The sequence below is a fragment of the Clinocottus analis genome, unplaced genomic scaffold (assembly GCF_023055335.1).
Source record: "Clinocottus analis isolate CAN_PGR_092001 unplaced genomic scaffold, fCliAna1.0.p SCAF_16, whole genome shotgun sequence".
Classification (NCBI taxonomy): domain Eukaryota; kingdom Metazoa; phylum Chordata; class Actinopteri; order Perciformes; family Cottidae; genus Clinocottus; species Clinocottus analis.
Window position 1 is genome coordinate 13,586,950 of NW_027175887.1, and position 15,000 is coordinate 13,601,949.

General features: G+C 45.8%; 1 protein-coding gene across 4 annotated transcripts in view; it reads right to left on the reverse strand.

Annotated features, from left to right (window-relative positions):
* Nucleotides 1–1,295: 1,295 nt before the first annotated feature.
* lrrc4ba (leucine rich repeat containing 4Ba) overlaps nucleotides 1,296–15,000 on the reverse strand; it is a 37,124-nt gene continuing 23,419 nt past the window's right edge. For all 4 annotated transcript variants that reach the window (XM_068578573.1, XM_068578572.1, XM_068578575.1 and 1 more), the window contains exons 2-3: nucleotides 12,379–12,915; nucleotides 1,296–8,878 (exon numbers count right to left, since the gene is read on the reverse strand). In XM_068578573.1, the coding sequence (XP_068434674.1) occupies nucleotides 6,926–8,878; nucleotides 12,379–12,624 (2,199 nt within the window). In that variant the 5' untranslated portion in view covers nucleotides 12,625–12,915 and the 3' untranslated portion in view covers nucleotides 1,296–6,925. The remainder of the gene's footprint in view (nucleotides 8,879–12,378; nucleotides 12,916–15,000) is intronic.

Below are 15,000 nucleotides of genomic sequence, written 5' to 3' on the forward strand. Positions count from 1 at the left end.
CAGGCCGGGAGCAGAAACGAGAGCAGACGTGAGATGAGGGTGTAGGAAAGGGCCCGGACGGATAAATAAATCAGCACAGATGAGAAAAGCGCGGCATGCCTCACTGGCTGACATGAGGGGGTGGAGACCAAAAAAGGGTAAAGAAAAATCAATATCTCCCAGTAAAAGTTTATTTCATATTGATGACTATTTACAACTGTTTCCTGCTTTTTAAAAAACTTCTTTCACTGGGAGGATTTTGCAGCTCTGGTTCACAGCTCAGCTGGGGAGGTGTAACTAGGTCAGGACTGATTTCACCTCTCTGAGCCCAGACGACTTCTGACCCTCGCTGTCCGCTCTGGGTTTCGACCCCGCGTCCTCCCAGGCATCTGCCACCTCAGTAGACCGATAAGGGTGAGACCGCTCTATTATCAAACCAGCAGCTTATATCCATATGGCTGTCGCTATCTCCCCGCTGGCCTCCATACGCTGCTCCAACCAGACCTGAATTTACACTTCAAAGCCCTGAAATGTACTCCATGGCCCCCGCCCAGCTTCAAACAAACATCAGACACAGCAGAGTGTGATTATGATGCCGAGCCAAGGTGCCCATAAACAGTAAATCTGGGAGCCGGGCCTCCGTGGGTAGGATGGGATGTGCGTTTGGAAACTTAACTGTGAGCCTGTCCTCTGAGAGGAGCGCAGCTGCTGGGTCAGCACATCCTTTAATGGTTACGAATGGCTCAGGACATCCTGATACAAGTCCCCGAGTCCGCACACATCACCAAACTGAAGGGGAGTTTTCCAAAGCGCTTTTGGGGGGCATGAGGTCGCTGCAGGAGAGTGTTTCCAGCTCCTACAAGAGCCGCGACATCCCAGATTGTTCTGAAAACACGAATCTGTGTTTGCGAGCGCAATATGGTCGAAAAAAACAGCCTTTTTAAAAATATTTTAACCGTCCGCGCCATTTTGTTCAGTTGAACCCCAAACAAATATTCCCCACAAAAACACTGATATCCTCCAATATGACGCATTCACAAGAAGCTCGGTGTTTAGCAGCGCTCGGGCTACAGTTACACGGGCTGTGAGCGTGCCACATGTTACTATTTCCAATGACTGTGTGGATTTTCCTCGGTTTCCTTCGGAGCAGCGGCTCACAGGCTCTCTGACCCACGACTGAGTGACATAGAGGAGATAGTCATCTGGGATGAGACACCACTCATCACTCTTACGTCACAGCCCAACACACACGCTGACGAAACCCCCCCCCCCACACACCTCCCGATGCTACGCAGCGCCAAAGCTCGTAGGGCGACCGCGACGGACATCTCGTGACCAACAACGTGGTTACAGGAGCAACAAGGAAATAAGCCACGTGCTAATGTTCCAGCCGTTCTCAAAATTAAGGACACCTTCACAGGATGTAAAGCACACGCGCATAAAACTGAAGCACGGTGGCAACGCTTGAGAGGTTTGTGTTAACCTCCAATGCACTCAGCTGCAAATTGTTTAAGAAAGCACCACCTCAATCAATAAATCACTCAGTCAGTCAGTGTCGGTGTGTGTGTGTGTGTGTGTGTGTGTGTGTGTGTGTGTGTGTGTGTGTGCGTGCGTGTGTGTGTGCGTGTTTCTTACACGTGCACATGTTTGTGTGTGGTAAGCTTTGATAAGTGGCTTCAGGGCAGGGGTTTTCACAGTGATGACACATAAAAATGTCTGTGCACATCTCATCTCAAGCCCCAGCAGAAGCAACAGTACAGTGACAAAAAAAAAAAAAAAACTCTTTTTTTTTTCTCATAACAGAATGACCCGGGCGTCTAAAAACTGGTGCCATCAAATCGGCCTTCAGACCAGCATAATGGTGATGAAACCAGCCCCTGACAGCACAAGCACAGAGGATAGTGAGACACGGCTGATGGGGGTGTGCGGGTGCGGGGGGACTCGGTGGTGACACAGTGGCGCACAAAACACTGCTGCACTTAACAGAATCACAGCAGCCATCATGTGAGGAGACAAGCTGCGACGTTTGGCTCGGCTCTCACGCGTCGTCTCGATGGCCGCGCGAGAAATAATAGCAATAACGATGCACATCTTTTCACAGCGGTTTGATGTTCTTGGCCTCTGCTACGGGGGAGAAAATTAGCACGAGTGCCATGCATCATTGACACCGCGTGTATCAATAATGCATTGAGCTCTACTGTCGCTTCGCTGCTATTTTTAAAGGGGGGATGACAGAAAAGAAATTTAGCCGTGTGGTGCTCACACAGCCTTGTAGCGCCGAGGTTAACATGTGTGCGACACCGCCCTCGAGGGGCGGGGGGAGGGGTGGGGGGCAAGCGGGGCCGCAATCAGCAGCAGCCTGAACCCGGAGCGCCCTGATATCTGTGCTAACGCGAAACCTCACGCGCCACGAGAGAGCGGCAGCAAATCATTTCATGTGCATCGTTATGATTATGACTAAAAGTCACATCACTGTCAAGGCGATTAACCATAAATACAGCCACTGAAAATGCACATTAAAAATCACTTTAGTTTCACCAACAGGTGTTACTCCCGTATACGGCTGAGCCGGGGCAAAACAATAAAAACAAATGGCACAATTCAAAACGCGGACGCTAACCTTAATTAGCTAGCTGAGGTTGTGCGCGCGAGACAGAAACTGCCGCTCGACTTGACCCTTGACCCGAGATTAGTTGTGGCAGATTGACAGAGAGAGAGATAAAGAAAGAGGTTGGGGATGTTCGCTTGAAAAGGAGACCGACCTTTCATCCGTTTGGTTCGTCCCAATAAGCAGCGAGAGAGCGCGAGAAAAAAAATCCTGTTTTTACTTAAGTGTCAGTGAGAGGATCATAAAAGTAGCCCCGAGCAGAGGGAGACAGACAGAGCGGGTTTAAACTGGGGATTTAAAATGGAGGTCTGACCGCCCCTCCTCCCTCTTCCCCTCCTTACACAACCTAGCTAGCGTGAGCCCACCTGAACACGCACGCACACACACACACATGCTCAAATACACACTGAGCAGCATTGCATCAACAATGGTGTATCTGTTGCCATTTCTTTGCCTTATACAACAGTACAACAGACATTTAGTAATCCAGAACTGCACAAAACCCAAGAAGACATTACACACACACCCTGACACACACACACACACACACACACACACACACACACACACACACACACACACACACACACACACACACACACACACACACACTCGCAAACACACATTCTGGTGTTTTTCACCTATTCCCTGAATGGGTGAACGAGCGGGTCCCTTCCTGCACAGTAAACACAGCATTTCCATTAGAGTGTTGGGAGTGTGTTCATTGCTCTGTGACTCAGACACTGCAGCACTGTGACTGCGTGTCTCCGGCTCAACCGCTGTTCTCTCTACCAGCGAGCCTCAATCACATGGCCTCTGGTTTGTGCCACTTCACAGGTGCTATAGGGGCGACACAATGCTTCCCAAAGTGATGAGCTCCTGCAGCCGATAGGCAGGGAACGCAGTATCTGAGGAATAGCTTTTTGTAACAGTCCTTGCTTTCAGTCGTTGGTGCACACACACACACACACACACACACACACACACACACACACACACACACACACACGGCACTCATACCCACCAGCATGCCCACATTATAATTTCTCCGTTATTTGCACACACAGAGGCAGATGAATATGTAAATAACTTGTGAGGGGAATATGGATCCCTTGTGCTGGGAAAGGAATATGTTAATGACTGATGCAGGGTATGAGTGGTAATCACAAGTGTAGGGTGCATAAAATGCGTTCAGCAGCGGTGTGGGGTCTTTGCTAATTAAATGCACGGGGGACGGTGGCATGCGAATGCGTACGAGTCACTGGCGGAAAGTCGGTGGTGCAAAATATAGTTGCCGGCGCAAACAAATGAAATGCATTAACGAGGAAACAAGGAAGAGATCTTTGAGGTGGACGAGCACACATGGAGGAAACTCTATACTGTCTGCTCCCGTCTGTTTAGCATTCGAAACCCAAAGCAAGACGCTGTGATAAGGGCTGTCGCAGCGGCAACAGTTGCCAGGGAAACCTGATGGCAGGATGTTGAGGTTTTGTGTGTGTGTGTGTGTGTGTGTGTGTGTGTGTGTGTTTGGGAGAGGGTTATGTGAGGACATGGTACAATGCTCAGGTTGATTGATTTGCTACCATTGAAGGAACACTGGCCCGGCTCGTCGAGATACGGCGAAACCTAAGAGGAAACGTGACAGCCAAAGGGGGCGACGGGGGCGCCCGGCGAGAGGCGCCCGGCGAGTGACGCCGTTTGCCGCATTTGTCTGAGTGTGTCGTCATGGCAACGAGGTGTTGACACAGCGCAATCGCACTCTGAACACTGTGATGGCGATGACATTCAGGAAAGCACAGGAGGGAGTGTGGGTGAGATTGTAAACCAGAGCGGGGCCTTTTCCCGTCCCCCCCGTGCAGAGAAAAAAAGAGGACCCAGTGCCGACCACTTCACATCCGTCTCCGTCTCCTCTCGAGCCAAAGGGACACAAACAGCGATACTACAATTAAAGTAGATCGTAACAAAAAAGGAAGGAGAAAAAAAAAAAAATAGCCGTCATGTTTCACAGACTTCAACTGCCATTTTATGTGCCAGGTTTTTTTAATTTTCAAAGTGACCTCTGCTAACAGAACATCTCTCATAATTATAACCAGTGTAATTAGCTAATTATAATAACAATAACAATATTACAATAAAGATATCACTTGATTTAAAAAAAAAATGAAATAATCAAACTAGATAAAAACCCAAAATGAAAAACACTTATCATAATATTTTTTTTTTTTTCAAAAGAGATCTATAAGGTTCTATATTTTTTCATTGAATTGTCCTTTTTCTTTAGAAAAAAATCCACCCACCACTATATACTGCACTGTATGCCACCTTCTCTTTCGCTAACGAGCTTCGCTTACCTTTAAAAATGCTTGGCAATGCCCGGCGTCCATTTAGCTCCCTGCTGCCATGAAATCCACTCATACACGATAACACTGAGATACAGCTGTGAAATAATCCCCTGCAAAGGAGCAGTCTTCATCAAAGGTCCATGTCCTGTCTTTAATGCGTGATAACATGAGGGGTCCTGTCTGCTTGAGACATCAGAGCAGACGAGTCAGCGAGGGCCGGACTGAGGAATCCATTTTGAGGGCCAGGTTATTTCCTGTCAATGCATGTGGAGTTCATTTAGTGGCACGCTGAGTCCGTCCCACCGCCATTCATTAGCCAAAGTCCAACAGGATCAGTCATAAAACTACTTCAGTGGCATATACAAATGAAAAAACAGTACTTCTCAGCTATGTGTAGGCACAAGTAGTAATAATAATAGTCACATGGATGATAATAATGATAACATTATAACAATAGTGTGCCATATCATTATTGTGAAACATTATACGTCGAAACCGAATGTGTCTTTTCGAGAGCATGCTGAACTAGCATGTGCTACTTTTTAGTAAGTACAGTAAAATATTGTAACATTGATCATTTAATGTGTCAATCATTAAATTATCATAATGCCAAACAAAGCTTAAGCTTGTTATCATTATTACCATTATGATCATTATTATTAATGCTATAGCTATACTGTATACCAAATGATGAAGAGCTGGAGTCGTATTTCATATTTTTGCGGTAGAGCTCTCCCTCCTCCAAAGACCCTGTTCATGTGAATGCGACAGGAGAGGGGAAACACTTTGTGTGGCTACAAAAAAAGTCGAGACCAAAATAAATTCACTCAAACACTTTGCCAGGTTTTTTTGTTTTATCTCCCTCTCAACAGATGCCACTGTCCTACTCGTGTCCTTATGCAGCACAGTCAGAGCGGCCATCTTGTTCCAAGTTTGGAAAGTCGTTCATGAGGGCCACTACAACATCTGTGTGTACTTCTTATTTTTTTTAAATTTATATATATATTTTTATATATATATATATATTTTCTTCAGACGTTGTAGTTTTCAGTCAGAAGCCTGATAAAGATTCTTTATAATTTATTTCTTTGAATGAAAATATATTTACGGTATATATAATATGTACTTTCGGTCCTTTTCATATCTCTCATTGTCCTTTTATATGCCATGGGGTGTTTCTTCTCCCATGATGACCACTCTGTTTCTCTCCTCCTTCAAAGAAGACGGTAAGGTGTAAAAGGGGGAAAAGTGAGAAAGTGAGAGTGAAAACGCTCTGAAAAACACAATAGTTGTAGTTCTGTCTCCCTGCGAAATATTAGTCTGACGCGTGTGTCTCGGACAGAATCATTGCACGGCTCTAATTTAGCTTTCTCTGTTTTGTTTTAGTGCTTCCTGGAAACCTGGGATCGTACCGCTCACCCAAACCATTGTTTGCTGCTCAGTGTCTGTGCCAAACACTAATCTGACAACATGTTCAATGGACAATGTTGTGTCTCCCTCCAAATATATACACTGAATGTGTCTGGAAATATACGAATCAGCAGTCAGGAGAAAACCTAGAGATGCTCGTCACTGAATTCATAGCTTTCCACTTTGATGGTGGATGCAAATGAAAAGAGTTGTCTTGATCTTGACTTTGGCGATGACTAAAGCCGGCTGCTGCACAGTAAACGAAATGTTTCTGCTGTTTGTGGTTTACATCGTATATGTTTGTGTCTGAGTACGTTTAAAATGACGTGTGGATGCTGTTGGTGGGACTAGTGCTGATCAGATACATCAAACTCTGCCACCTTCAGTCTTCGTATCTGCTTCTCTCTGTCAACAGATTGACAATACAAAGCAGTGTCTATGTGAAATATAATCTTCTCTGGAATACGTCCGTGAGGACAGTAGGCTACAATCAGTCTCATACACCCGGTCTCACAGGCTCTTTCTGTCTCACCCTCTTTACTAGCATCTCTTCTTTCCTACCTCCTACTTTCACTCTCACTTTTACTCAAATTTGAGTCTCTTGCACATTTTCCTTGGAGCTGCTCTTAAAAAGCAGGGGCTCTTTCTGGCTTTTCCCCATAAAGCCTTTCAGAGAACTGTGGAGACCCAACTGGGGCAGGGGCACCGAGGAGGACAGGGTGCCACCTGTGGCCATTCCTCCACTGGTTGGGACCTGGGAACAGGATATGGACGTGTTCTGAGACTGAGAGCAAGGGGGGTTGTTGTTGTTGTTGAGGCCCACGCCAGAGCATGTTCCCATGCCCAGGCCCATCATGTTGTTGTTGAAGTGATGGGTTTTGTAGTAGTGGTTGAGGTGCTCCGATCGGGCCAGGTTTGGCAGGTTGACTATCTCTGGGTGGTGCAGCCTGAGGCTCTGGCCCCCTCCTATTCCACTGCTTCCGCTCTGCGTCACTGTGGAGCCTCCTGAGATGCCGCTGCCCCGTCCACTGGCCCCCGCCCCCAGCTCATCCTCCACATTGATGATCTCTATGGCACGCGCGGGGCCGTGGTGTTTGTGCAGCTGGTGCTGCTTCCTCAGCTTGTAGAACACCACCAGCATCACTGCTGCCATAAAGGTAATGGCTACAAAGCAGCCTATGATGATCTTGGTGGTCTTCATCACGTCATCCAGGCCCGAGAAGCCCGGCTCAGTGATGGGCACAGTGAACGAAGGTCGGGTGGTCCGAGGAGAGGAGGAGGACCAGTCTGCTGACAGAGAGGAGGCTGTGGTTGAGACACCTGGCCACAGGTGACCTGAGGGCGTGGGCCCAGGGTGAACACGGATGAATGTCTCATTGATGGCTACCAACGCAGAATCTTCGTCTCCTGGGGTCTCCACTGTTTCCACTGTCACTGTTGTGAAGTAGGTGTAGTTGACACTGGAATCAGCAGCGGTGACATTAAGGACAGCAGTTGCTGTGGTATTGCCAGCAGCGTTGGTGACCATGCAGGTATACTGGCCCGTATCTCTCAGAGTGACATTCGTGAAGTTCAGTGTGCCATCGTGCAGGACGGATATCCGCACCTTGTAAGAGCCGTGGGTCATTAGTGTGCCATTCGGGGTGATCCAGTTCACAGACGTTGTGGACGTGCTTGTGCGACATTTGAGCTCAGCGGCCATACCCTCAGTGACATTAAGGTCTGTAGGTGGCTCCACAATGACCGGCGCATAGCAGGTGAAGTGGCTCTGGTCAAGCTCTCCAATGTACTTGCCCTTTAAGAATGGAGGAGCATGGCAGCGGGCACAGCAGGTGGTGTTGCTGGGCACCGTCTCTTTCAACCACCAACTAAGCCAAAGCACATCACAGTTGCAGATCCATGGGTTATGATTAAGGTGTACTCTCTCCAGCTGGTGAAGGGGTGTGAAGAGATCGTGGGGCAAGGAGTGCAGGGAGTTGTGTGACAGGTTGAGCTCTTCCAGGCTTTTCAGGTCATCGAAGGCGTTGCGCTCAATGACGGACACCTGTGAGTGCATTAGCCACAGCTTGCGGAGGGACACCAGGCCCTGGAAGGAACCGGGTCGAATGATCTCCAGTTTGTTTCCTGACAGTTCCAGCTCCTCCAAGCGCACAAGGGCCGTCAGTTTGGGAATGTCCTTCAGCCCACACATTCCCAGGTTCAGGTAGCGTAGATTAATGAGGCCCACAAAGGCTGCGTCAGAGATGAAATCCAACTTCTTGAGCTCACCCAGGTCCAGGCGACGTAGCGAGGGCACGCGGTGGAAGGCATAGCCTGGCAGAGTCTCAATGGGGTTGTTGCGCAGCCACAGCTCCCGCAGCTTGCTGAGGTACTCAAAGGCATGTGATGGCACCAGTGTGAGGCGGTTGTCGAAGAGCTCCAGTGTGTTGAGGTTGGGGAGGCCATTGAATGCTCCGACTTCAATCTGACGGATCTGATTCTTGGAGAGCTGGAGGATCTCAAGGTGCCTCAAGTGCTTGAAAGTGTCTGACTTGATAACCTGGAGGGACAGATAAGGACAAAGTTACTTTACAGCATCTTGATTTATGTAGATGACATGCTTATTGATGGCTACCAATACAGACTCTTTGTCCTCTGGGGTCTCCACTGCCTGCACTGTTACTGTTGTGAAGTAGGTGTACTACTATGGCCTTCAGGTAATAGCCACAGATAGCGGAGTAATGTCTACCGGGGCAGAGAATGAAGTCACTTTGCCTTTGTGTGTGTTGTAATCTAGACTTCTTTGTGGTTTATTGACATAGTCAGGCTGGGAGCACGTAACTGTTTGTGCATGTGAGCCTCACTGCTTAGATCATGGCCACTGTTCTGCTGAAAACGCCGTCAAACGCTGTCCTGACCAACAGAAGTGCAGCGCCCACCCTCCGCTTCCCAATCAGGTAAACACTATTACCTCTGTCAACACAATCAGTTGCTTGGACTGTTAGCTTTACTAAAATGTTTTATTTTTTCTGTTCATTTTTTTTTTTTTTTACTTCATAACCTTATTGGGGCATATAACCTTTACGGAGACATGATTCATATTTATCAAATTTAGAGATGAGCAAAGCTTTACAAAACCATGTAAAAGAAAACACATTGTCAATTAATGATTCACAGGCACACATATGGCTAAACACATGTTAAATAAACAAACCTTACAAATATGAATTATTCATCTCTCTGCTCATAATGGTAACAGCTGATCTTTCCATCCCAGTGACTGCTGCTTCTGCTGTCTGCAGGGGAAGGTGGGCTTTTCAGACAGACTCCCACTGACAGCTGACAGCGTCGGCACCAGCCAGTTAGACATGTGCGCCTCCCAGTCTGTTTTGACTCCAAGGGTCACCCTGACCTCCCTATTAGATCTTGTTGATAATACAATATGCATCACTCCTTCACTCCTTCCAAACCATGCTGTGTAACCGTGGTTCATTTGGGTACTGATGGTGAAATATTCTCACATTTAAAGGTGCAACATGTATACCGAGTCACCTGCTTCAAATTATATTACGAAAAATGTAATAACTAACAGAAGGGCAGGGCAATTGTCGTAAAATACAACAAAATAACACCTCAATCGTATAATCTCCATGTGTGGCATCGGCCTACAGCTTACGTCAGACCTGTGGGTTGATTGTGACCGTACGGTCAGTGTAACATTACATTTTGATAGTTTTTGCTTTGGCATGAGTCTGTGGTGGTGGCAGAATCGAAGGAAGCGACTCATGTTTCAGTTTCATCCTCTCTAACAACGGGGGACTGCTGAGCTGCTGAGCTGCTGAGCTGCTCGGGACCGGAGGGGAGCAGCTCAGATCCGGCCGGCAAAAAGCCCGGCGCCTGAAGTGACAGTGGGCCGTGGGAGCACTGGGTCTAAGCTGCGTAATTGTGGCAACAGAAAGTTTGCTGATCGGGGCGGGAGTCGGGCCAGCTCTACTTCTTTGTTCTCCGGACTGAGGGCAGACGAGACGCTGTGGTGGCTCACTATCACCTCTAGAGGTTCAAGTGGCATTAGACGACAGGACAGGATGGGGCTAGCTGGATAGCGTGCTTGTTTCAGAAGATATCTCTGTCAGCACTGTAGCCTCTTCACATTATGTGGATAATGTTAGTTAATTTGTTTAATGCTTTAAGAATTCTGAATTCAGATCTTACATAATGCACCTTTTCATTTGAATTCAATGCGTATATTCAACAAACAGAAGCAGGTGTAAGACACTTGACTTCTTCTGCGATTGTAAGCCTACTGCAAACCCTTCCCTAGTCCGAAACTTAACTTTATTTCAGTGCATGTTCGAGACACTAAAGTCCTTTTCACACTGTTGTTTCATTCAGACTTAAGGGGCTTTCTACTGCCACATTATAATCCCTTGAAAATGATCTAACAATCTGTATTGGACCTCATTGCAAGGAAGCGTCACCACAAATAAACACGGCAGAGAAAACAATCAAATAAATGAACACCCTTTTAAAACACTCTGCATGACACATGTTTTGATCGACTTTCCAAATGGTCAACCAACAGAGATGTTTTTCTGCTGGAGGACACGATTATAAGAAGCATGGGCTCCGGTCAGCCTTGATGCAGCCCAACTGGAGCTCAGTTGGCAAGAAGGCCAAGATACACAGCAAGTGAGCGCGACTACAAGCCCCTTAAAGCTCTGATTGTTTGAGATATGTGCGGCCAAAGCCCTCTGCGGGACACACAGAGACTCCTGGAGTCGGGCCACTGCCTCTTCTGTATGTAGAGCAGGAGCAGGTGGGGGGTGCGAGAGGGAGCGGTGGATATGTTACGAGGGGGTGGGAGCTGTCAAGGCTTTACTCTCAGGGTACTCAGTGAAGGAAAAAATAAGCCAGAGAATCTAGGATGCCTTCAGGTGTTAAAACATTTTTAGATTTTTAATCATTTCAAGTGGGGCTCCAGGATACAACAAACCGAATCGGAATTTCTCGGCTTAAAAAAAAAAACCCAAATGCAACGAATACCGTTATCATTTCTTTGATTTGTCTTTCATGTGAACAGCATGTCTTTAAACCCTCACATAGCAAATCATGTGGCACAATGTCCCGTTTATGCTCCGTTGGCGTCAAATAATAAGATGTTTTCTGTGAGGCACAGACTGCTCTGTCCGATGAGCAGAAAAGTTTGACGTGATGAGAGATGCACAGGACAATTTTACCAATGTTTAGGATACTTGTTGCTTTTCATTAGAGGAGATCACATGTAGTGGAAATGAAAATTAATCTCAAAAGAACAAAGCCCTGTCAACTTGGATCCAATTACTTCAAATGCTGCTGCAAAGAGTGAAATCAACCAACTGTTTATAAATGTAGAGATTCATGTGTTTTGTATCGATGTTCTGTGGTGAAATGATTTCCCCTTGCTGCTGGAAAGCCACATAGCGCTGTCTAGGGACTATAGATAAATTGGTAATGCATACAAAAGGCAGCACGGTGTCATGGAAAATACGCCTGGCTTTCAATTCATAAAATATTCCCTCAGTTCAGCGGAGGCTTAAGTGCCTTTTTTTCTACCATTATCGCCGTTAACGTTTCTGTCTTTTTCCCAGAACTAAAGTTTCCAAGAGGAAACCTGCATCAACAAGTTAATCCTAACATCCACACACGGCTGCAAAAGCAAATGATCCCTCTGATAAAAAAAAAAAAAACCTCCAAAAATGCTTACACAAGCGTAAGGACGCATATCGTACATCTCTCTGTCTTTGCGTGTGTGTGTGCTGTGTGAACTCTTCTATCAGTAACTGTTAAAATGGCAACAGTGGGAACAGATGAAAATCAATAACCGTATTAAGACGTGTCAACAGGCTATGTGCTGAAAATGTGTTTGTGTTTGTGTCGTACGCCGTGATCGAGTTGTAATTAAAAACGATAACGCCGACCATTACGTGAGGAACAACCCGCAGTTACAAAATGCACAACAAAAATAAACGCCGACTCGACATGATCCCACCCGATGACTGTATGGCTCCAGGCAATATTTACCTGTATCGAGTTCTCCTGCAGGTTGAGGTATCGCGTGTTGACTGATATGCTTTCCGGCACCTCCTCCAGGTTTTGCCTGGTGCAGATGACTCGGCTGGCCTGGTTGGAGCAGGTGCAGAGGGAGGGGCAGGAGGAGGCGGCTCCCACCAACTCCGGACCAAGGAGGAGGAGCCGCAGTAGCAGCTGGGCCAATAGAAAGAGGAAGGGGGAAGGGCCGGGGAGGCAGGTCAGCGTGGCGATGCGCATGGCAACTGGGACATGACCCTGCTCTTTAATCCGAAGGTACAGGTGAGGTGACTCCACGCTGGTGGATTCGAGAGAAAAGGTTTATTTTCCCTTTGGTCCTCCAGACGCAATTTGTTCTTTCTAATTCCGCATCCTCTGAGATGTCTTTTGTCCTCTGTCGATCTCTGTGTTATTTCCTCTTGTTTTTTGAACATAGAAATATGCAGATAGACAGATGTTATTTCCTTTTTTCTCGTGTTGTCTGGGGATTTGAGCGAGGCTCTTTGTGAAGTGAGAAGAACCCAGGAGTTACTGCGGAAGAACAAGAGAGAGAGAGAGAGAGAGAGAGAGAGAGAGAGAGAGAGAGAGAGAGAGAGAGAGAGAGAGAGAGAGAGAGAGAGAGAGAGAGAGCAGATATTAAAGATAGAACACAGACTGAGCTCTGCGTTTTCTACCGACAGAGAATGAATAGAACAAATAACAGGTAGACATCTACAGTATGTAGCTTATCATCGGAGGGATTGTCAAAAAAATATTTGAGAAGCATTAGAACTTCTGTGTCACTGCTCATATCAAATCTCACATAATCCACGAGCAGACATTTTGTCAGAAATCAAGTCCTTCCACCCGGGGCAGGTGGAAGCCGATTTCTGTAATTAATGGTTAACGGAGACGGTACAGAAAAATGGAAACATGCAATCAAAAGTAGGGCAACATGGTATTTTTTTTTCTTTACAACGCTGCATTTAGCATATAAACATGAATAAATCAGAGATGCATTAATTTTTGAAACATTGGTATCACTGTTATGAAACAAATGAGCTTCATCACACATGTAGCTATAGTTCAGAGCTCTGCACTGGGTTTAAGGCTGGAAATAAATATATATTTTCTTTCTTCTAAATGAATCGGTTAATCGTATAGGCAACACAATGCCGTCCTGTAGCTACTCAGACATGCACAGAGAGGAATAACTGACCCAGGAGTTCAAGTAACAAAAGCTCAGAAACATATTAGTGCTGCCAGTGAGCAGGAGATGACCTTTGCTACCGAGACCCAAGAAAATGTCTCAAAATAATGACATTTGCCCAGAATTAAAAAATAGTTTAGAATAGTAAATAGTCTTGTATTAGTCATACATTTAATGGATATGACAGAAATAAACAACATTTGTGAAGCTTTATCAAGATTATTTAATACCTTTATTTAAATGACTTAAATACTACTACTACTACTACTACTACTACTACTACTACTACTACTACTACTACTACTACTACTACTACTACTACTACTACTTCTTCTACTCAAACTAATAATAATAATAACTTTATTAAAGACACAAAGAAAAGGTTAATGATTCATTCATTATCAAATTAGCAATAGATTAATTTTCGACAGAAACATCTGCTTATTGTTTCAGCCACTAACTAACTACGCAAAATAAAGGAAGTAGTAACACACAGTGTTTAAAAAAATGATCTCCACATGCACTTAATGTGAATAGAAAGATCATCATTACAAGCCATGGTTGTGATCTGTAAAACAATCATTGCTAATATGAACCACAGAGCGTATTGTCTTCATCAATGAAAAACAGCTTTTTGGGGAGAAATGCAGCAGTTAGGAAACCCATTGTTCAAATACGTCTGGGTTTAAAACTACAACTCCCTGTTTACAAAGTGTGAAATAACGTTAGATTCACTGGGTTTTGTTTGCTGGCCATGGCAGACGACGTTGCAAAAGAAAAAAAACACATCCTTATCAGTAAAATAAGCTTCTCTGTGACAGGAAGAGAAAAGGTTTACATCTATTTGTCGAGCAGCTTTAATAAAACCCCTGACGCACGCCAGGAGCTTGCAGTCATCTCAGAAATGGTCTAATTTGTGAACACTAATTCAACCAAGTTATACCAAACTAAAAAGACAATGATATAGTCATATTTGAACATCACCTTTAACTTAAACTCATCAAAGCAAGTCCCAAACCTAGAAAACAATCAGAGACGGACTCCAGTGAGCATAGACGCCGTGGTTGGACTAAGATGCTGCTTCTACGGGCACGGCATTGCAAGCTCTGGGGGCTGGAGAATGGTCGCGATTGGTGCAGTCTACATTAACACTAATAGATGGCCAGCTCAAGTCAGGCTCCACCAGCCTTCAGAGGCAGAGAGCATCTTTCCCTCTGCAGGTTATTTAGACCTGAATAACCTTAATGAGGGCATCCAGCAATCTAGATACGGTTATTAATGATGATGGTTGTAATGATGGGACGTTGACACGCAGACCCATTTGACACGCTGAGCATCCTCACTTGGCACAGTAAGAAAGGAGACAAGGGGGAAGGAAGAGAGACAGAGAATGAGAAGGGGAGCAGGATTATTAATCTGATAGATGA